Source organism: Sus scrofa, chromosome 3 (genome assembly GCF_054392235.1).
Source record: "Sus scrofa isolate SSC_HxYL_T2T_F1_AM1 chromosome 3, Sscrofa_HxYL_maternal_Yorkshire_Landrace_v2.0, whole genome shotgun sequence".
Classification (NCBI taxonomy): Eukaryota; Metazoa; Chordata; class Mammalia; order Artiodactyla; family Suidae; genus Sus; species Sus scrofa.
In genome coordinates, this window is record NC_139385.1 from 72,306,586 (window position 1) to 72,328,499 (window position 21,914).

General features: G+C 39.9%; 1 protein-coding gene and 1 long non-coding RNA gene across 6 annotated transcripts in view; one reads left to right on the forward strand and one right to left on the reverse strand.

The window, feature by feature from the left end:
- The window catches only part of LOC146404708 (uncharacterized), a 618,617-nt gene that overhangs the window by 461,946 nt on the left and 134,757 nt on the right, over positions 1 to 21,914 (reverse strand). The window lies entirely within an intron of this gene.
- Positions 1 to 21,914, forward strand: part of SUCLG1 (succinate-CoA ligase GDP/ADP-forming subunit alpha) — a 35,116-nt gene that overhangs the window by 6,009 nt on the left and 7,193 nt on the right. For 3 of the 4 annotated variants that reach the window (XR_014839578.1, XR_014839579.1, XM_005655225.3), the window contains exons 2-5: positions 4,588 to 4,691; positions 9,820 to 9,936; positions 14,108 to 14,320; positions 14,470 to 14,527. Coding sequence is in view for 2 of the 4 variants with exons in the window: in XM_005655225.3 (XP_005655282.3) it covers positions 4,588 to 4,691; positions 9,820 to 9,936; positions 14,108 to 14,320; positions 14,470 to 14,527 (492 nt within the window). In the remaining 2 variants the exon portion in view is untranslated. 4 annotated transcript variants of the gene reach the window in all.

The window sequence follows — 21,914 nt, forward strand, 5'->3', positions numbered from 1 at the left end:
TCATCACTGGAAAATTTTGACCTCGGGCCTTCCTGCTGCCTTAATATTTAATTAAAGATACTTGTTCTGTTAATATTAGAAGAATCAGATATCTCCTCATATGTTGATTTACCCTTTGTCACCATTTGTGTTTCTTATTTATGGCCTTTGTCTGTTTTTCTGTTTGACTCTGGACCCCTCATTCTTGTTGGCCCCTCGTGTTGCTTAGGTTGTTAAGGTTGTTCTCCTTTCCTGTTACATGTGATGAAACCACTCTCCTGGTCTGTCATTGCCTTTAACTGCCTGTGTATGTTTTGCTCTAGGTTCTTTCTTTTTCTCCTATAGTAAAATAGTCCATCTGTGTTATATTTCCACTTCCTCAGTTTCATTTGTTAAAAAAAAAAATGAGCTTGGGCTTTGTACCAGATTGATACAGCTTTGAGGACTGCTAATAGCATTTATGGCTGTTCTCTATACAAATTTTTAGGGAACGTATGATCTTTGCATGTACAAAAGCAGATGTAGTAGGTTTTTTCCCCCCTTTCCTGGTAATGGGAGTTCAAGATTGACATTTTTCCAGTTCACACAAAAAGAGGTGCAACTTCTGATATTTAGTACTATACGTCTGTCTTCTCATAGATCCTACCTCTTGTCTTGAAATTCAGTCGAACATTTCCTGTACACTCACTCTGTCAGGCACTGTGCCAAATGCCATGGGAGACTCCAGGGTGGCCAAGACCTGGTCCTTACACTCATGGAATTTACAGTTAAGAGTTCTTAAAGTATTTAGATGTTACTTAATCTTGAAAGAATTTAGCCTGAAATGATATAGTAAAAAAAGTAACAAAACATGTGCACTTGTCTCATGCAGTGTGTGGTGTTGATTATTAGATATCATATGAAAGTGTTTACGGTTTCTGTTCTTCTTAATCTCAGATTCCCTACAAACCCCCCATTATATTCAAAAGTCATGAATGTCAAAAGATTTAAAGATCTCTCACTGTACAATGTTTTATTTAAATATGGACTTTTCATGAATTAATGCAAGTGAAAATCTCAGGAAATTCAGTACATTGACTCTCTCATTGAAAGGTGAGAAGTATTTGTAAAATGGTTTGGCCCCTGACATATCCCTTATGTTCTAGATTTATTTTTAGGAAACACCTAACTCTAGTTTTTAGGTGGTTTTGTCATAGAGACCAGATCTTTATTTAAAACTAAAATATGATTGAATTTCTTTAAGCACTGGACAGACAACTGAAGATTTGTACTTAAACCATTTTGCCTTCTTCAGAAGAAGGAGAATAGACTTTTTTTTTTTATTACTTAAGGTATTTGATTAATAATTTGGATGGAGAAGAAATCAAGTAGGGAAAGAAAATGCAAAGAGCCAGGCTGCCACATTTAATGTTTACAGCCGCTAGTAGCTTCTCTCTTTACCACCCCAATTAGAGAGTTGATGGGGTTGTGGGAGGGAAGGTGAAGAGATGCAGAGGTGGTGATGAGGAGAGGCTTTCATGGCCAACCTGTGATTTTGGGCTTGGATTATCTAAGGCAGGGAGGAATGAGAAAAGCGAATAAGTGATTTAACATTTGATGAGTTTTACTTGGAAGAGAAGCATATTTTGCATGATTCCCATGTGAATGCACACCAGTGGCAAAGCAGAGAGAATTTCCTTAATTCTCTGATGTCAGCAATGGTAAGACTTATCATTGATTTGATAACCGTATAACCTTAAATAGAGCCTCTGGTTGCTACTTGCATCGTGGTGGCATGGAGAGGCCAGAGACTGAGGTCCTCCTCACAACCAGGGCCCCTGGGAAGGTGTACTTGGTGTGAAGGGTCAGAGTTGGGGCAGAGTCGTCTTCTGCTTTGGGGTGAATTTGGGGATTAAAAAGGCTTTTGTGGTGATTATGGAACATCCTCATGGCTTGCTGGGCACCAAGGTTTTCCTCTGGGTTTCATAAGTACCAGACTATTCTAGCATTCTCCTGTGCAGTACCAATGATACTTCATCTGACATCTTTCAGGTTTTCTGTCAGGACAGAATGTGGTCAGGAATTTTGTTTCCTTATCCTTGTACATGTGTTTTGGGGTTGGCTTGAAGGTGATGAGAGTCATTAGTTCTAGCTCACCTGAAGCTAGTTCTGAATGAGTCGGAGCTCCTACAGTAGATGCGGAGTGCACATACACACACAGGTATGATGGATCTTCCAAGATCCACTTCACTAGATGCTATAGAATGGCAGAGTCGTTGCAGAGGCTGAGCTGTACCAAAGGGCGAGGAGGCTGGCCGGGAGGTGAGCTGCTGTTCATCTCGCTTTTGGATGCAGGTTTTATGAGCACCAGGGGTCTGGTGCTGGGCAGGCTTCAGCTTCATAGAGTTGACCTAGAAGGGCTGGAGTAGGAGGCGTAGGAGAAGGTGGTGATGGTAGCTGCTCTGGTCTAGAGGCCATGCTTTACAGATGCAGGCAGACCTGTCCTTTCTCAGGGTGACAGGGCCACTCCTGCTCCTGTGAAAGGAGAAGTGAACTGTCTGATCTCTACTTTAACAAAGGATAAGAGTACTTGTGAAGACTAAACTTTACCTTCAAAAAGCAAGTATTTCCTCTTCTCAAGTATGGGCTCCAGATATCCCGATCTTATTTGATCTTGTAATCAAATCTTGTACTTTTCCTCTCTGGATACTCCCAATAGATGGACCCTGTATTGAATATTCCAGGAATGGGAGGGACTACTGAGGCCGATTCTGCCAGGAATAGCAGCAGGGGACAAAGTTCTTCCATAAGTACTGTGGTTTCTGGTCTCCAGCTGGGAGAACTGGGAGCCAAGGACAGGCACTGGCTAGGATGGGCTCTCAGGCCACAGTTCCTGTCACAGTGTTTTGCTGGCCTGGGTTCAGGTGTTTAGCTATGCTCACTGGGCCAGGATGTGACCTTCAGTGCTCCCTTGGGTGCCTTGTTCAGCATAGTCTAGTCAGAGAACGTAGCTGACATGTGTACACGCAGAATTCTCCTGGTTGGTCAGGGTGTATTCTGGGCCTGTCTCTTTCCTAGAGGTAACTCCAAATTCAAAGTTGTTGGAAGCTGAGATCAGTATGGGAGTTAAAGATAAATCAAGCATACTCAAAGGGCCAGAAGCAGATCAGTGATGGAACCTGAAATGTGAAGATTTAGGAGGCAAAAAGCATTGAGTGGATCCTGGACAAATTTGTGATGAGATGTTCTTTTCTGGGCCTGGCTTTCATGGGCTACCTCAGTGGTAGGTGCTGGCCCTTTGAAAGGGTCAGGGATGGGCTATAGAGACAATAGATTGGGGCTCTCATTGGGGTTTTGAAGGTATCCCACAATTTTACTTTATCTGTGCTCTATTTTCTACTAATTTTTGAAATATGGGGATCTAGCTTTAGGAACTACTTAGATTTCTGTTTTTATTGAGGTAGGTTGCTAAAAATAGCTTGGATTTTTTTTTTTTTTACATGTTTCTCCTTTATCTACTTTTCCTATTTATTGTATTTTCCCTATTTCCTTTATATCTGAGGTCTTGAGTCTTAAATCAGAGGAGACTCAATTAAGTAATTTTGGATTATGTTTTAGACAAGTTTTATTCTTTGACTTAACATTTAATGTTAATATTATTGGGGAATGAGTTGCAGAGTAGTTTTGTTTGTTTGTTTGTTTGTTTTTAGGACCATACCTTCAGCAGCATATGGAAGTTCCTAAGCTAGGGATCTAATCAGAGTTGCAGCTGCTAGCCTACACCACCGCTCATGGCAACACTGGATCCTTAACCTACTGATCGAGGCCAGTGTTCGAACCTGCATCTTAGTTGGGTTCGTTACTGCTGAGCCACAACAGGAACTCCTAGAGTAGTTCTTAGTTCCAACAAAGTTTGCCTCTTAGCTCATCTTTTGCTTAGAGATATTGGGCTTAAATATGTTGAGTCCAATGGGGAATGCATGTGGCTGTTTAGTAAATATTATTAGTAGGAATGATACCTACTTTTTAGTCCCTGGATTTAATTTGAGCTAAGTATCTGAGTCCCCTTTTTCTTTCTGAGGAGTGAAATTACAAACTTATCCTTTTCTTTCTTAATTCAGAAAACGCTACAAGATTGTGGTTCTCAGTAAAGAGGAGATTCTGGAGAATAGAACAGTATCTTTTATTGTTTATTCTTTTAGTCAGTTTCTGTAGTCAATGTCTTATTTTAAAAGTGACATTTAGGCGTTCCTGTCGTGGCATAGTGGAAACGAATCCAACTAGGAACCATGAGGTTTCGGGTTCAATCCCTGGCCTTGCTCAGTGAGTTGAGGATCCGGCATGGGTGTGAGCTGCGGTGTAGGTCGCAGATGCAGCTTGGATTTGGCACTGCTGTGGCGTAGGCCGGCAGCCGTAGCTCTGACTAGAACCCCTAGCTTGGGAACCTCCGTATACCATGGGTGCAGCCCTAAAAAGCAAAAAAATAAAAAGTGACGTTTAAAGTTACACTATCACAAGATAGTTCCTGTGTTAGAAGATTTTGTTATATTTACTTTTTGTCACCAGGTTAAATTCCTGGTCTGAGAGTTAGGAAGAATTATAATGTATCATGTTTTCTTTACTTTTCAGTGCAACAGAATGGAATTCGGCATTGTTCCTATACAGCTTCCCGGAAGCATCTCTATGTTGATAAAAATACGAAGGTTATTTGCCAGGGTTTCACTGGTAAGCAGGTATGTGTATCAAGGTTTTTTTAAGATGTATGTTAGAGATACAAGAACATTGAACTATTTTCTATTTTTTTAATATCATAAAAGTTATAATACATGCTTGTAGCTGAAAAGTGTGTAGTACAGCAGTGGAGGTGTATCTTAGGAGGAGGTTAGGTGTGGTGGCCAGCTTCTAAGATGAAAACTCTTTAATAATACTTTGAAAATCCATCCCTAGGAGTATAGCATTATGTATGTGGGTACATACTCGCTTTCAGCGAGTTTAACAGTACTGGCTTTTCTCCAACACTGGAATAGGTCACTGTTTCTTTAATTAAGCACTAAGTAAAGTAGATAGCTTGTGTTGAGACTTCATACAAAACAAAACAAAACCATAAGCAGCTCAGCACTGATCAGTGTGGGAAAATGTGCAGACCCATAGAGGCTCATGGGAACTGTGATGGGCAGAGGAAGCAGTATGCTGATTTTTCTCATCTTATGCTCTCTGTGGGCAAATGGTCTTCGAGGGGATTAGCAGGCAGAACTGACTGAAGGTTTTCATTTATATTCTTTCTCTCTCCCCCTATCCTCTGTTGACATCATAGGATTACATATGTTTGAATGTATCTGTGATGTTATTCCACAGTAAAATGCAGCATGAACATCTCCTTTCCCTCCTTCCTGACATTCTACTCCTCTGGGATTCCTCCTCATAACAAGTTGACATGTATCCTTCCAGATTGTTTTTCTTGCTCATATAAACATGTATATACTTATGCATGTTTACTCTATAGAACTCTCTCTCTATAAACATAGTACACAATATGTAATATATATCATACATATATATGTATGATAAATAGATTCCTGAAAGTAAAATTGGGTGTCAAAGGTTCTGTATATTTAAAATTTTAACAACTACTGCTAAGTCGCTTTTTAAAACATTGGTACACATTTATAGTTCCACCATAGTAGATGCACAGATTTTTTTTTTAATTATTAGAAGGTAATCGGAGTTCCCGTAGTGGCACAGTGGAAACAAATCCGACTAGGAACCATGAAGTTGCGGGTTTGATCCCTGGCCTCACTGAGTAGGTTAAGGATCTGGCATTGCTGTGAGCTTTGGTGTAGGTCACAGACGTGGCTTGGTTCTGGCGTTGCTGTGGCTCTGGTGTAACAGCTCTGATTAGACCCCTAGCCTGGGAACCTCCATATGCTGCAGGTGCGGCCCTAAAAAAGACAAAAAAGAAGAAAAAAAAAGATAATCACAAGTCTTAACCCAAAGTATCCATTTTTTCATTATAAAAGGAGATTTAGCAAAATAGAAGTGATTAATGAATTTTGTGTAACTTAGTTAATTTTTTGTCTGTGATTAAAAGAATTATCATGTCCATTCTGCAGAATTTTGATGATTTAGAGCAAGAGTTGGCAGGCTTATTCTGTAAGGACTAGAGTGTAACAGTTTAGGCTTAGTAGGCTACCCAGTCTCTGTTACAACTACTCAGTAGCATTAGAATAGCAAAAGTAGCCATAGATAGTCAGGGGATGGGCATGGTTATATGTCAGTGAAATTCAATTCACAACACCGGTGGCTGACCAGACCCCTCGTTTTTTTTTTTTTTTTTTTTTTTTTGGTCTTTTTGCTATTTCTTTGGGCCGCTCCCGAGGCATATGGAGGTTCCCAGGCTAGGGGTCTAATCGGAGCTGTAGCCGCCGGCCTGTGCCAGAGCCACAGCAATGCAGGATCCGAGCCGCGTCTGCAACCTACACCACAGCTCACGGCAACTCTGGATCATTAACCCACTGAGCAAGGGCAGGGACGGAACCTGTAACCTCATGGTTCCTAGTCAGATTCGTTAACCACTGTGCCACGACGGGAACTCCTGTAATTCTTTTTTAAAAAATGAATTTGAGTACAAGTTTGTTTCATGTGAAATGTCCTTTTGCTCTTCAACTTTTTTTTTTCTGAAATAACTGGGCATAAAAATGTGAATTGCAGTGAACCTTTCTTTTTCTCCCATTACTCTATTATCTTAAAAAAAAAAAAAAATCTACCACCAACAAAAAAAGAAACACCCAAAACTGAAGTTTTGTTCACAGGTGCTTTACTTACTCTGAGAGCCATAAATTTTATGACTACATATATACATTCCAAGGAAAGTTTAAGATATATTTATATGTGTGTGTGTATAACTGAATCGCTTTGTTGTACACTTGAAACTAGCACAGCATTGTTAGTCAAGTATATTTTTTAATTTAAAAAAAAGATGTCAAATAATATCAGACCTAAGACTACCAAAAATAAATACCTCTATCAGAATAAAATAAAAAAGAATAGACTAGAAAAATAAAGAAAATTCATGCTTATCTAAGATGCGAAGTATGTTTCATCATTCCTTTGCTAATTAAAATCATATTCAGTCACTTTTTGGATATATGTTAATTTTATTAGCATATAGCCAAATGTTTGATTAACCTAAATTCCCCATATAAGTTTCTCGTGTATAATTTTGTTTTTCTCTTTGCTAAGCTTTATATGATCCTATGACATTTTAACCTCTGACCTGACCTTTTTTTAAAGAAACAGTGTCCATGCTATAAGCACTATTTGAACTTGTCTCTGCCTAAATAATGAAATCCAAGATCGATTTCAGTGTCTTTATTTTCCTGCAAATACATTGTTTCTCATTCACTTTTTTTTTTTAAGTAATTGCGAGAATTAATTGTCTCAGACTTAAGTTTCTCTTTGTAGAGGTAAAGATTCAGTCTGAAATTTAGAGTTTATCTCCATAGAAAAATCTGCATTTTGTCTCATTAGTTCTTTTTTTTTTTTTCAGTGCACACATTGTTCCATATATGAATGAGGAATATTTGTATTTCAGAGTGGATCCTAAGAATGCAGATTTCCAATGGATGATAATTCTTGTACTGGCTGTTACGAGCTGCTAAAACAATTCCTGTTCTTAATAATGCACTAGAGAGTGGTAATGGGAAAACTAGGAAAGGAAGCTTATTAACAGAGTTTTAGCGCTGCATCAGGAGTAAAATATTTGTCTGTTTGAATTTATCTAACAATGTAGTAGTTTAGGGCAACACTTCTCTTAACTATCTGGAGTGAAAGACCTGTGTGTGTGTGTGTGTGTGTGTGTGTGTTTCCAATCTAGGAGTTTCCTCTGTGGCACAGTGGTTTAATGGTCCAGCTTGTCTCTCTGGAGGCAGTGATTTGATCCCTGGCCCTGGCCTGGGAACTTCCATGTGCCGTGGGTGCACCTGAAAAAGAAAAACAGTAGATAGAAATCATTGCCTTCATTGAGTAGTGGGGGAAGAGAAAGTCAATGAGTAAATTATGTGATATGTTAGAAAGTGTGAATGCTATGGAAAAACTAAACCAGGGAAAGAAGAAATGTGGGGGGGGAGGGGGTTGTGGTAGCAGCTGATGTGGGGGAATGGGGGGTTTTATATCAGGTGGCCAAGGGAAGCCTGACTTCTGAGTCACGTTCAAAGGAGATGTGGAAGTGGACTCAGTAGACATCTAGGGGAGGTGTATTCCAGCCAAAGGAGACAGTGAGGCCAAGAGGCAGGAATGTGCCTGCTGTGTGTGGAAGCTGCAAGGCCAGCATGACCGGAGTGGAGTGGTGATGGGAGAACAGTGATGAGGTCAGGCAGGGGAGGGGTTCTGATGCAAGCAGGCAGCTTGCATAGTGACTTGTTGGCCAGAATGAGGAGTCTGGCTTTTGCAGTGAATGAGATGGAAAACTGTGGCAGAGTTTGATCAGAGAAGTGACGAGTAACAGGATCACTCAGGTTGCTATATTGAGAATACACTGAAAGGGAGCAAGGGCCATAGTCTGTCAAGAAGTGATTGTGACTTAGAGCAAGACTGTAGCAGTAGAATGGGCAAGATGTCAGTTATGTTCTGAAGGAAGGGCAATAAGATTTACTAATGTATCTTGATTTGAGATAAAAGAGAAAGAGAACAGTCAAGAATGACCTCAGTATTTTTGGTTCAAACATCTGCTGGGAGTACAGTTGTTATTCATTGAGTTGGGGTAAACTGTGGAGGAGCGACCAGGTACTTAGATTTGGGCATGATAAGTTTAGGATGCCTACTAGTCCTCTAAGTGGAGATGTCAGGTTGGGGTTGACAGTGTCAGCATGGAGTTCAAGGCGAAGGTCTCGCCAGGTAGGTGGGAGGTGTGTGTGTCTGTGGGTATGGAAGAGGTCACTGTATGTTACTTATTGCCATAATAAGGTGTGAGATCACCAGGGGGACAAATTTAAATGAAAAAGAGGAAAAAAAGAAAAGGAGAGAAAGAGAAGAGGAAAACTGGGGGAGGTGGAGCCTCAGAAGCTCAGTGAAAAAGGAGCTTTCAATCCCTGGAGATGTTTTTGGTCTTAAAACAGATTAGGGTGCGGATGAGGGCATTGTACTGACATCTACTGAGTAGGGGTAAACAGGGCTGCTGAACATTGTGCAACATAAAGGACAGCCTTTTGTAACAAAAGAATCAATGTGTCCAAAATGTCAGGAGTGCCCAGATTGAGGAGGAAGAGTAAATGAATAGGAAGTAGGGGACGGCTGGCTGCTGGGCAGCTTTAAAGGCTCATTTAAGGTTAGGTTTCATCAATTCCAAGTGAGACCAGTTAGCATGGTTCATTTTTTCTCCAGCTATTGCACATGTACTGTCTTAGAGCAGGTGGAGATTTAGATTTAACCAAGATCATGTTTTTGCCAGATGTATAAATTGAAGTGAGAGAGAGCCTAGGTGACTGAATGATTATAGTGACTGACTGTGGATTTTAAACTGAGTAGAAGAGGGATGTGAGGACATTAGGAATTGAGGAACAGTGAAAAGGAAGTGGGTTTTTTTTAGGTAAATACCAGGGGGTTTCTGATGATTAGCCACCTTTAAAACCAGAGTGACTAGAGACCCCCTTAAAAAATCAGTTATTTTGGCTCTGCAGAGGCCTGTTGTGTTTCAAGGTTGAAAGCTGTGTTCAAATAAGTCGATGGGAATATGCTGGGATATATGTTACTGCTATTCTCTGGGTGATACTTAACCTATGTTTTTCCTTTCCCAGCTTTGCTGAAGATTGCTTTTAGGCTTCCCAGCCTGCCTTTTCTCACTAGCCTTGTGCTTCTTCCCTTCAGGGCACCTTTCATAGCCAGCAGGCGCTGGAATATGGCACCAATCTAGTTGGAGGAACCACTCCAGGGAAAGGAGGCAAGACGCATCTGGGCCTACCAGTCTTTAATACTGTGAAGGAGGTAATTAATGGTACCTGAGTTTGTCAAGAAAAGAAGAGCAAGGAAAGAGCCAGCATACCTTGCTTAGAGATCTTAATTATGCCCCTTTTGGGAGAATCACTTGTTCTTGAAAATTCTACCAACTTAGAAAACTTTGAATTGCAGTAAAAACTGTGGGTTCACTTTAGTCACATGAGCTCAGGATGTTTTCTCCACAGCCTGAGTCACTTTTGTTTATGGGTATACATCAGCTCTTAAGGGAAGAGGTGAGGCGACATGGCTTCTATTTGGCTTATCTTCCTTTCCTTCCCATATCTTCTTCTGGGATTTAGAGGTGTACCTGTCAGCATCCACCTGTACCCTAATGCTCACTGGGAATGGGCACTTGGCCAGGCACTGTGCCAGGCGCCTGGTGTACATGGCCTCATTCAGGTCTCACAACAACCTCCAGGTAGGTGCTGTTATCACCCCCATTTTAAGATAAGGATACAACAGGTCCAGAGAGGTTAGTCTCATAGCTGGTATGTGGCAGACCTCACCTGGTCCAGAGTAATTGGTAAGTAGTATGTGATGCATCTATGTGGAAAAACCTAGCTGTAGAGTCCGATTGACAAACCACAGAGTCCTAGTCTCTTCCCCAGTGTGCTGATTTCTTAATACTTTTAAAGCGATGTTAAAACTAAACTTTAGAAGTTCCCTTCATGACTCAGTGGTTAATGAACCTGACCAGTATCCATGAGGACACGAGTTCAATTCCTGCCCTTGCTCAGCGGGTTAAGGATCCAGCGTTGCTGTGAGCTGTGGTGTGGGTTGTAGACGCAGCTAGATTCTGGCATTGCTGTGGCTGTGGTGTAGGCCGGCGGCTATAGCTCCGATTTGACCGCCAGCCTGGGAATCTCCATATGCCAAGGGTGTAGCCCTAAAAAGTAAAAATAAATAAATAAATAATAAAAAATTAAACTTTAATTCTTTGTTACAAAGCTAATATGTGCTTATTATAAAAATTCTGATATAAAAGTATATAAAATTTTATAGAGTGTTTCCACTTCTCAGATTTTGCCTTTATAGAGAGCTAATTTAAATTCTGTGTAAGTGGAGTTCCCGTCGTGGCGCAGTGGTTAACGAATCTGACTAGGAACCATGAGGTTGTGGGTTCGATCCCTGCCCTTGCTCAGTAGGTTAACTATCCGGCATTGCCATGAGTTGTGGTGTAGGTCGCAGACGTGGCTCGGATCCTGCGTTGATGTGGCTCTAGCGTAGGCTGGCAGCTCAGCTCCGATTAGACCCCTAGTCTGGGAAACTCCATATGCCACGGGAGTGGCCCAAGAAATGGCAAAACGACAAAAAAATAAAAAATTCTGTGGAAGTTTCCACTGTGGCACAGTGGGTTAAGAATCTGACTACAGTGGTTCACATTGTTGTGGAGGCTCAGATTTCGATCTTCAGCACGGTGCAGTGGGTTTTACCGATCTCTTGTTGCCGCAGGTGCAGTGTAGGTAATTTCCATATGCCACGGGGGTAACCATTAAAAAAAAAAGCTCAGTGTATTTTTTCATTTTCTTTCTACATTTATATGCATATATAAAACATGGTAGTGTAAAAGAAACTATAGTACAAATTCTTGGCTGTTTAAAAAAAAATCAAGGAGGAATTCCCATAGTGGCACAGCAGAAACAAATCCAACTAGGAACCATGAGGTTGTGGCCTCCATCCCTGGCCTTTCTCAGTGGGTTAAGGATCTGGCATTGCTGTGAGCTGTGGTGTAGGCCAGCAGGTATAGCTCTAATTAGACCCCTAGCCTGGGAACCTCCATATGCTGCAGGTGCAGACCTAAAAAGACAAGAAGACAAAAAAAAAAAAAAACAAGGAAATAAACTTTGTACTTGGGATTGATGTATTAATGTTAAAAAAATACTCCTCTCCCTCTTCTTAAACATACTTTTAAGGCATTCTTTAAAGAATTGCATTTTTTAAAGTACAGATGTATGGATTTAATCTCTTTGGAATACTAACTTCAAATTGAAGTTAATTTGTATTCTTCATTCTAAAGTGTAGGGAAAAACAATTACTCAAATTTGGAATTTTCATTTTACTTTAAAAGTGAAAATGGGGTTTTATGTGTATTGTGTTTTGAATATTGTATTTAAAGAGTAAAATCATCTCTTCTGTAGAATAATCCTTTACAGTTTTCTGCTTTGCATTTAAAAGAAAATTCCTCTAGATTTCTCATTGGTCTTTTTCTGCTTTCTTTTAGTAAGGAATTTGTTTATTATTCATTGTGATACAAATAGATATGACATTTGGAATATAGTGTAGGCTTTTTGACAGATACTGTTTATTTCTCACGTGTTCAGCTCTTACAAAGAGCTTTCTGAGTGAGTAGGATGGATATCTTTTAGCCAGTATTATTTGCCAGCATAGACCCTCTGTCACAGTCCAGCTTCTTAAAGTGTTTGTGGCTTTAAGAGTTAGAAACCCATGGGATATATCTTCCATAAAATACCTGCATGACGATTATCTCATTTCGGTTGGTTCCAACCTTGTTTTTTCCTTTGGTCCCTACTTCTCTGTTATAACCTTGAATATAGTTTTTAAAAACATTATTTTAAATTATTTTGAACCCCTGGCAAGTCAGCATCCTTTGACTTAATATTCTGTCATTGTCAAGGTACCTCTTTTTATTAGGGATGCAGTAGAGAAAGCTCCGTGGCTTTTGGGAATGTGGGGAGTCATTTCGGGATGATTCTCAAAGATACCTTCTTTTACTTCTGCCTCTCCAAGTTGTACTTGTATGTTCTTTAACTTAATATTTGTATCCACTGTAATATTCACATGGCACAGCCTTCCAAAAGGTTTTGATTTTTATCTTGAGTTACATTTTAACATTTATAGGGAGGCAGCCTGCTTTGATTAAAAAAAGAATTGTCTGAAATCAGATATACTTAGGTTTGAATCTTGTCTCTACTACTTCCTAGCTGTGTAACCTCAGGCAAGGTGCTTAGTATTTCTTGGCCTCAGCATCTCGACTTGCAGGTTGGGCCACTAAACATGCTGGCTTATGGTGAAGCCTTACCTAAGATCTGTGCGGTCTCTCACGGCCTCTCACAGAATAGGGGCTGCCATTCTTGGAGAGTCAGAGGTGACTGAGATCTCTGTCTTCAGGGAGCTTTCCTTACAGAAGAAGAGACATGTCCAGAGAAGGAGGTAGAAGCTCTATCTCTTCTGATACCTGTAGAGTGTTTGTCAAGGCCACAGAGAAGACAATGGTCTGATTGATTGTAAGTGCTTCGCATTGTTGAGGGGTGATGTGGAGTAGATGCTAATCCTACCTGAGCCATTCTTATTTTGTGGCCATTTATGCATGTGCATTTTAGTTTATTTCTAATCAGCATGCATTTAGAGTAAAAATTGGCAACTGGGGAAAAAAAAAAAACCACTTCATTTTACTACTTCATAATATCTACCAAATGTGACGTATTTTTCACAGATGTTTGAGAGCTGAGTTCTGCAACTTAGGTCTCATTGGTCCTTTTTCTTCCTGAGCATGTACAGGGTCTTTGGTACTGCATAGGTGGTAAGCTGTCTTATAGAACAACAAAAATAAACAGGGCCCAGGAATGGGGGGGCACAAACGTAGTGCTTTCAGCTTTACTGACTTACATTCTTGAGGAAATGGGAGGTCACAGGGCCTTTCGATTCAGAGGGACATTCCAGAAGGGCAGAAAGGAGGCCATGCTTCCGCTTTTTTTTTTTTTTTTTTTTGGTCTTTTTGCCATTTCTTGGGCAGCTCCTGCGGCATATGGAGGTTCCCAGGCTAGGGGTCTAATCAGAGCTGAGCTGCCAGCCTACACCAGAGCCACAGCAACGTGGGATCCGAGCTGCAACCCACACCACAGCTCATGGCAACGCTGGATCGTTAACCCACTGAGCAAGGGCAGGGATCGAACCCGCAACCTCATGGTTCCTAGTCGGATTCGTTAACCACTGCACCACGACGGGAACTCCTCTTCTGCTCTTTTTTTGACAGCAAAGTGACCTTGTTAACAGGAAGAATGAAGACATCCAATGTCTCCTGGTGGTGTCCTTTCCCAATCCCAGGACATTAGTTAAATCATGGTTTTGAATTTCTTTTACAGCGTTTATGACCTTGTGACTTAACCAGTAATAAAGTGCTTTGTGGTTCACATTTCAGGCCAAAGAACAAACCGGAGCGACGGCATCTGTCATTTATGTCCCTCCCCCTTTTGCTGCTGCTGCCATTAATGAAGCCATCGATGCAGAAGTGCCCTTGGTCGTGTGCATCACTGAAGGCATCCCGCAGCAGGACATGGTGCGGGTAAAGCACAGGCTGCTGCGCCAGGGAAAGACGAGGCTGATCGGGCCAAACTGCCCTGGAGTCATCAATGTGAGTGTCAGAAACAAAGATAAGCCTGATTTTAGCCTCTCAGGGCTCTGAGTCAGTCCAAGTTTATTTGTGTGTGTGACCTAGGAGGTATAGGTGTTTTTTTTTTTTTTTTTTTCACTTCTCTGAAATTGTGAATTACTTCTCTTCAGCCTGGAGAATGCAAAATTGGCATCATGCCTGGCCATATTCACAAGAAAGGACGAATTGGTGAGTATGTCTTTTATAGATTTAAAAACAAAACTGGCCCTAAAGCTCAAGGCTCAAAACTCATGACGAGACTCTCACTGTGAATCAAATTTATTTTAATTAATTTAACTTTGATGAAATTTACCAGGGAAATTTTGATTGTATATCCTGAATTGATGTTTGAGAAACAGTAATACTTCTACAGAATCTAGAAGTATTTTTAGGGTTTTTTAAAGATTCTTTTCCTGCTCAGAAGGGAACATATGGATTCTTCCAGGAGTTTGCAGGTGTCAAGAGTGAATTTCCTTTTCTTGCTAAGTAATATTTTACTGAGTGATTATACCACAATTTGTTCGTATTGATGAACATTTCTATTGTTTCCTTACAGGTTTGAGCCATTATGAGTAAGGCTAAGGTGACCTTTTGTGTACAGGTCCTTTTTGTGAATAAGTTTTTATTTCTCTTGTGTAAAATGCCTGGGAATGAGATTGCTAAGTCCTAGGGTCAAACTGTGTTCAACTTTTGGAGAAGTTGCCAAATAGTTCTGCACAGCTCGTGTGCATTCTACACTCCCAGTGTTGATGTGTGTATTCCAGTCATTCCACATCTTCACAGACATTTAGTATTGTCTGTCTTTAACTTTAGCCATTCTGCTGGAAGTAAAACATTATCTCATTGTAGTTTAAATATGAGTTCCCCCATGACACATGATGTTCTGTACTTATTGAAAAGTTATACATCTTCTTTTTGAATTACCTGTTCACGATTTTTGTACATTTTTTACTGGGTTGTCTTTGTACATAATTTTTAATGTAATTATTGATTATAGGGGGGTTGTATATTCTGTGTGTAAGTCCTTTGTCAGATAGCTGTACTGTAAATATTTTTACTATTAGTCTTTTTTTCTGTGTCCTGTTCTAGAATTACTTTGCCTTGTTGGATATCACAGGCTTTTTCAAAATATTTTGGAAAAATCATACTGAGACTTGCTTAGTTCCTCAAGGAAATAACATTTCAAAGTTAACCCATTATTTAGCCTCTTCACACCTAACTCAGGAAGGTGAAATATACTGTTTCTCCATCATAATATAGGGTATAGTACTTTATCTATAAACCATGCCTGTAAATACTAAGAATAGATAATGTGGTGGGTGTTAGTGTGTTAGTTGTGTAGTTTGTAGGACTGGGTTAAAGGTCATGATTTTTCTTTCTTTTTTGTTTTTTCTTTTTAGGGCCACATGTGTGGCATATGGAAGTTCTCAGGCTAGGGGTCAAATCAGAGCTGCAGCTGCCAGCCTACACCATAGCCATAGTAACACAGGATCTGAGCTGTCTGTGACCTACATCAAAGCTTATGGCAACACCAGATCCTTAACCCACTGAGCAAGGCCAGGGATCAAACCCTTGTGCTCATGGATCCTAGTTGGGTTCATTACCACTGAGCCATGATGGGAACGCCAAGTCATGATTTTTCTTTATTACTAATGGCTCTTAGAGCTGTCAGCCCTGCTGCTAGGAGGGAATTTACCAAGTTCTCTTAGAGAGGTTACAGGGAATTACATGGGCTATCTTAGTTCTGGTTGGGCCTAATCCACTTAATCACTGACTCTCTAACATATATTTGAGTATTCTTTACACACTTGGGTCTGTTTTGAATGTGGTTACTGCTGTGAACTTCAGGAGAGCATGGAATGTGGGCTCTGTGCTGAGTTGCCTTTCTGATTACTACCCTGCTTTTTAAGGTGCCCATAAAACTCAAAAACAACTAAGAAAAGTGCAAGGAAGTTCTTGACCTTGGTTCTCCAAATGGTGGTTACACATTGATGAAGCAGTCCTTTGGGAGACTGCCTTTAATTCCTTTGATAAAGGACATTAAAAAATTCATATAAAATATGAGAGACTATGAGATTTTCAAGGAGGTAAAGGAGATAAGATGACTTTTATACTAACTATTCCTATTTTGATACCAGTACTAATATTCTTGACTTACTGACTTCCAGTCCTTAAGCTAGAAGTTTAGGGAAAGGAAGGATTTTTTTCAGATCCTTGGGTATTTCTTTCTTTCTTTCTTTTTTTTTTTTTTTTTTTTTTTGTCTTTTTAGGGCCGTACCCGCGACATATGGAGGTTCCCAGGCTAGGGGACGAATCGGAGCTACAGCTGCTGGCCTACGCCATAGCAATGCCAGATCCGAGCTGCGTCTGCGACCTACACAAGCTCATGGCAGCACCGGATCCTTAATCCACTGAGTGAGGCCTGGGATCCAACCTGCAACTTCATGGTTCCTAGTCGGATTCATTTCCGCTGCACCATGATGGGAACTTCTAGACCCTTGGGTATTTCTGAATGGGACATAATATAATATAGCAGTACAATAGTATAGTGGCTTTCTAGCTTGTGTAAATGATAGCTAATCAAATTGTATAATAGCTAATTAATGTTATTGAAGAAAGTGATTGTATTCCAGATTGATATTTAATTATACGATATTTTTATTCACTTGTTAGACATTTTTTTCGCTCTCAACCACATGTGACATGCTTGACTCCTACATCCTTTTTAAAAAATTGTTTTAATTAGTCTTTTTGTATTCATGTCATTGTAAATTCCCGTGTAGTTCTAAGAAATAATACAGACCTCTGTGTACCCTTTATTCAGTGGCCCCCAATGGTAACATCTTGTGAAACTATAATACAGTGTTACAGTCAGTATGTTGACATTGATACAGTAGAGATAAAGGATCTTCCATCACTGTAGGGATCCCTCATCTTGCCCTATTAGAGCCTCACTCACTTCCCTCCTACTGCCGTTGCCTTCTTAATTCTTGTCAACTAATAATCTTGTCTAAAATTTTTTCATTGCAGAAATGCAGTTTATATGGGATCATATAGTATGTAGCCTTTTGGGATTGGCCATTTTCACTTGGTGTAATTTTCTGGAGATAGATCCAGATTGTTGTTATCAGTAGTTCATGCTTTTCTGTTGCTGAGTAGTATTCCAAGATATGAACCTACCACAGTTTGTTTTGTCGTCTGTTGAAAAATAGCAGGGTTGTTTTCAGTTTGAGACTTTTACAAATAAGGCTGTTAGAAACATCTGGGTGCTGATTTTTGTATAACACAAGTCTTCATTTCTTTGGGATGAATGCCCAGGAGTGCAGTTGCTGGGCTGTAAGAGAGTTGCATGTTTTCTAAGAAATTTCCAAATTGTTATCCACTGTGGCTATACTGTTTTATTTATTTTTTATTTTTATTTATTTATTTATTTATTTATTTATTTTTTATTTTTTTGTCTTTTTGCCATTTCTTGGGCCGCTCCCACGGCATATGGAGGTTCCCAGGCTAGGGGTCTAATCGGAGCTGTATCTTTCAGCCTACGCCAGAGCCACAGCAACGCGGGATCCGAGCCGCGTCTGCGACCTACACCACAGTTCACGGCAACGCCGGATCCTTAACCCCCTGAGCAAGGGCAGGGATCGAACCTGCAACCTCATGGTTCCTCATGGATCCTCATGGTTCCTAGTCGGATTCGTTAACCACTGCCACGATGGGAACTCCCTATACTGTTTTACATTTCCATCACCAGGGTATGTGTGATCCAGTTTCTCCACATCCTGGCCAGCATTTGTAGTGTCACTATTTTTTATTGTAGCTATTCTGTTCAGTGTTCAGTGATATCTCGTTGTAGTTTTAATTTACATTCCCCTGAGGACTAATGATAGTGAACGTCTTTTCAGGTGCTTGTTTGTCATTTGCATATCTTCTTCAGTGAAATGTTTCTTCGTGTGTTTTTGCCCGTGGTCCAGTTGAATTATTTGCTTTTTTTTTTTTTTTTTTTTTTTAAACTGTTGAGTTCTGAGAGTTCTTTATATTCTAGATACCAGTACTTTGTTGGATATTTGGCCTGCAGATTTTTCTCCTACTCTGTAGCTTTGTTTTCCTGCTCTTCCAGAAAGCAAAAGTTTTTAATTTTGTTAGTCAAAACATCAGTTTTTTTATTTTATGAAGTATACTTTTGACCTCAAGTCTAGTAATTCATTGCCTAGCCTTAACTACCTATTTTTTTCCTGAAATATTTTTAGTTTTACATTTAAATCTCATGATCTAGTTTCAATTAATTTTTCTAGATGTGAGACTTACAAGCTTCTTTTCATCTACTCATGTTCAGTTGCTCTTCAGCACCTTTGTTGAAAAGATTATTTTTCTTCCATTGAATTGTTTTTCCATTTTGGTCAAAAATCAGTTGACCTGTTTGTGTTGGTCTGTTTCTGGGTTTCACCAAGACCTGATGGGTAGGTTGCTTCTTTGCACTTTATTTTTTTTTTTCAATTTTAGCTATTCTAGTTCCTTTACTTTTTCATGTAATTTTAAAGATGATCTTGTTTCTGTCTATAGAAACTCTTGGTGGGATTTTGATAGGAATTGTGTTAAATCTGTATGTTAGTCTGGGGTTAATAGACATATTTACTCTATTGAATATTCCAATCATGAACACATTATGTCTTCATTTATTTAGATTGCCTTTGATTTCTTTCATAAGCATTGCATAGTCTTTAGCATACATGCCCTGTCCATGTTTTGTTAGATTTATACCTGTTTCTTTTCTTTTCTTTCCTTTGTTTTTTTTTTTTTTTGTAAATTTTTTGTGTGTGTTAATGTTGGTGTCCATGTGCTCATGGCTAATATGTAGAAATACAATTGATTTTTGTTTGTTTATCTTGTATCTTGCAGTGTTGCTGTACTTGTTAGGGTTTTCTTGGTAGATTCCTTAGCATTTTCTATGTAGACAATCATTTTATCTACAAATAGAGACAGTTTTATTTCTTCCTTTTAGAAAACTCAGGATAAAGAATAAAGTCTATTTATTTGTTCCTTCTTTTGCTTACTGTGTTCTTCCTTCCTGGTCTCTCTCTCCCTCTCTCTCTCTCTCTCTCTCTCTCTATATATATATATATATATATATGTATATATATATATGTATTTTTTTTTTAACTGAACCTTCATATTTCTTTGATAAGGCTTCTTCTTTTTTTTTTTTTTTTCCCCATCTTTTTGCCTTTCTCTAGGGCCGTCCCTGTAGCACATGGAGATTCACAGGCTAGGGGTCTAATTGGAACTGTAACCGCCAGCCTACACCACAGCCACAGCAACACTGGATCTGAGCCTCATCTGCAACCTATACCACAGCACACAGCAATGCCAGATCCTTAACCCACAGAGCAAGGCCAGGGATCGAACCCGAAACCTTATGGTTCCTAGTCGGATTCGTTAACCACTGCGCCGCAACGGGAACTCCAGGCTTCTACTTTTTGTTTCAAGCATGTTGACAACTGTTTAAAAGCATTTTTGTTATGGCCCCTTTAAAATTCTTGTTAGATAATTCTAATATCCCCTCATGTTGGTGTTAGTATCTATTGATTGTCTTTTTAAATTCGGTTTAAGATCTCCCAGGTTTTGGTATGCCGGATGATTTTCAGTTGAAACCTGGATGTTTGGGGTATTATATTATGAAATTGGGTTTTATGTGAACCTTCTGTTTTAGCTGACTTTAATTCTCACTGCTTCAGCAGGGATTGGGGGGGAGGTACCTTGTTACCTCCAGGTGGAGGTAGAAGTCCAAGTTTCTTACTTACCTCTATTGGTACTAGAGTGGGTGGGCACCTCCTTACTGAGGATGATAATTGCAGCTCCTTATTTGGTCTCCCCTGACACTGCTGGGGACAGAGTTGTTATTGCCGGGTGATGGTGAAAGTCCTGATTCTCCCTTAGGCCCTCTATACCACCCTGCCAAGGAAATGGAGAGATATCATAACTGCCAGATGAGGGTAGACAGCCAGGCTTCCAACCTGGTTTCCCCTGATGGTGTGGGGGTGGGGAGGGGCTTCCTACCAGCTTGTGTAGATGAAAGTCCCAGCTGTATTCTTGGCTTTCTCTTTCACCATCCTGGCAGGTATCTTGGGGTGCCTTATTACAGCCTTATAAATGTGGAAGACTAGGATTCTTTTCCGGCCTTTGGTCATGTGAATAGAGGTGGAGCCACAGTTTTTTTCTGTAGTATGTGGTTGGTATGGAGTATTATAATTGGCTAAAAGTTTTGTTTTGCTAGGCTGTCCTTAGTTGTTTTGCTAGAGAGAGCAGGTGTTTGGGCCAAGGGTGGGAAAGTTCTGTGCCCTTATGTATTTCTAGGCTGCTGGCCTCTTTAGCTCTGTATCTGGATACACGAGGCAGAAGCAAACCCAGGGAACTTACCGCTGTGTCACTCTTGAGTCTCGAGTGACTCTGTCTTCTCTCTTTCAGAGATTTCTTAGATTTGCTGTATATATAACATCCAGGGTTTTTACTTGTACTCAGCAGGAAGAATACAGGAAGATACCTCTGCTTTTTGGAACCAGAAGTATCCATATGATAAGTATTTTGAAGTGATAGTCTCTTTTACTACGTATACTTTAAGGGTAGCAAGTATAATCTGCCCTAAAAACATTTCTTTCAACACTATAAGGTTATGCAGTTTGCATTTATAAATTAAATATCGTTTACATAGTTAGATGAAAGCCCCTTAAAAGAGTGACAAAATCCTAGTGTTACTATCCCCTGATTATTATCCTGATCCATCAAAAGATTAGAATAAATAAAATAGTGGTGCTTCCCAGTAATCTAGGGTGTTACATGAACAAGAACATAATTCTATTATAAGGATCAGGTAGGAGTGGAAAGGAGATTACGTAATTGCACACAGAGATGTACAACTAAGTTACCGATTATACTTTGTTTAAAAGCTAATGCACCAAACGTACATAGGCATTACCTACCTAATCTTCTTGGTTATGAAAGGCCCCACAGAGTATTAAGGAGAGAGGATGTAGATGGAAAGAAAGCTCTGAGAATAGGGAAAAACTGACGAATGAGACAGGTGGGGGTTGGTGTTAGTGGTGATGTAGGGTCCAGTTAGTGAATGGTCTTAAACCTATTGGAAATTAGATTTTGTTTAAGAGGGTGACGGTACTACATTGATTTTCAGTTTTGACCCCTTCTGTAAATATTTATTGAGCTCCTTCTGTGCCTGAATGAACTGTGCTCAATACTGGGAATGCAAGGGCGGGGAAAACCGTCTTGTTTGCTGACCCCCTGGAGGTTACAGTCCAGCAAGAAAGACAGTCACCACAGACTCTCCGGCACCACTGACAGTCTCTTATTGAACCACTAGAGGAGAACAGTGGTCTGACTTGAGGAATCAGTATGTGATCAGGAGACAGCAAGCCTAACTATATGAATTTATTTTCCTAAACCAGGGTTATTAGCCAAAGATTAAAACTTGAAATTTATGCCTTTTTTCCCCCGTATGGACCTTTTTATAGATTTATTATTCCATTTTACTGTGTGTCTGCAGTAGAAAGTCATTTTATGTGGAAGA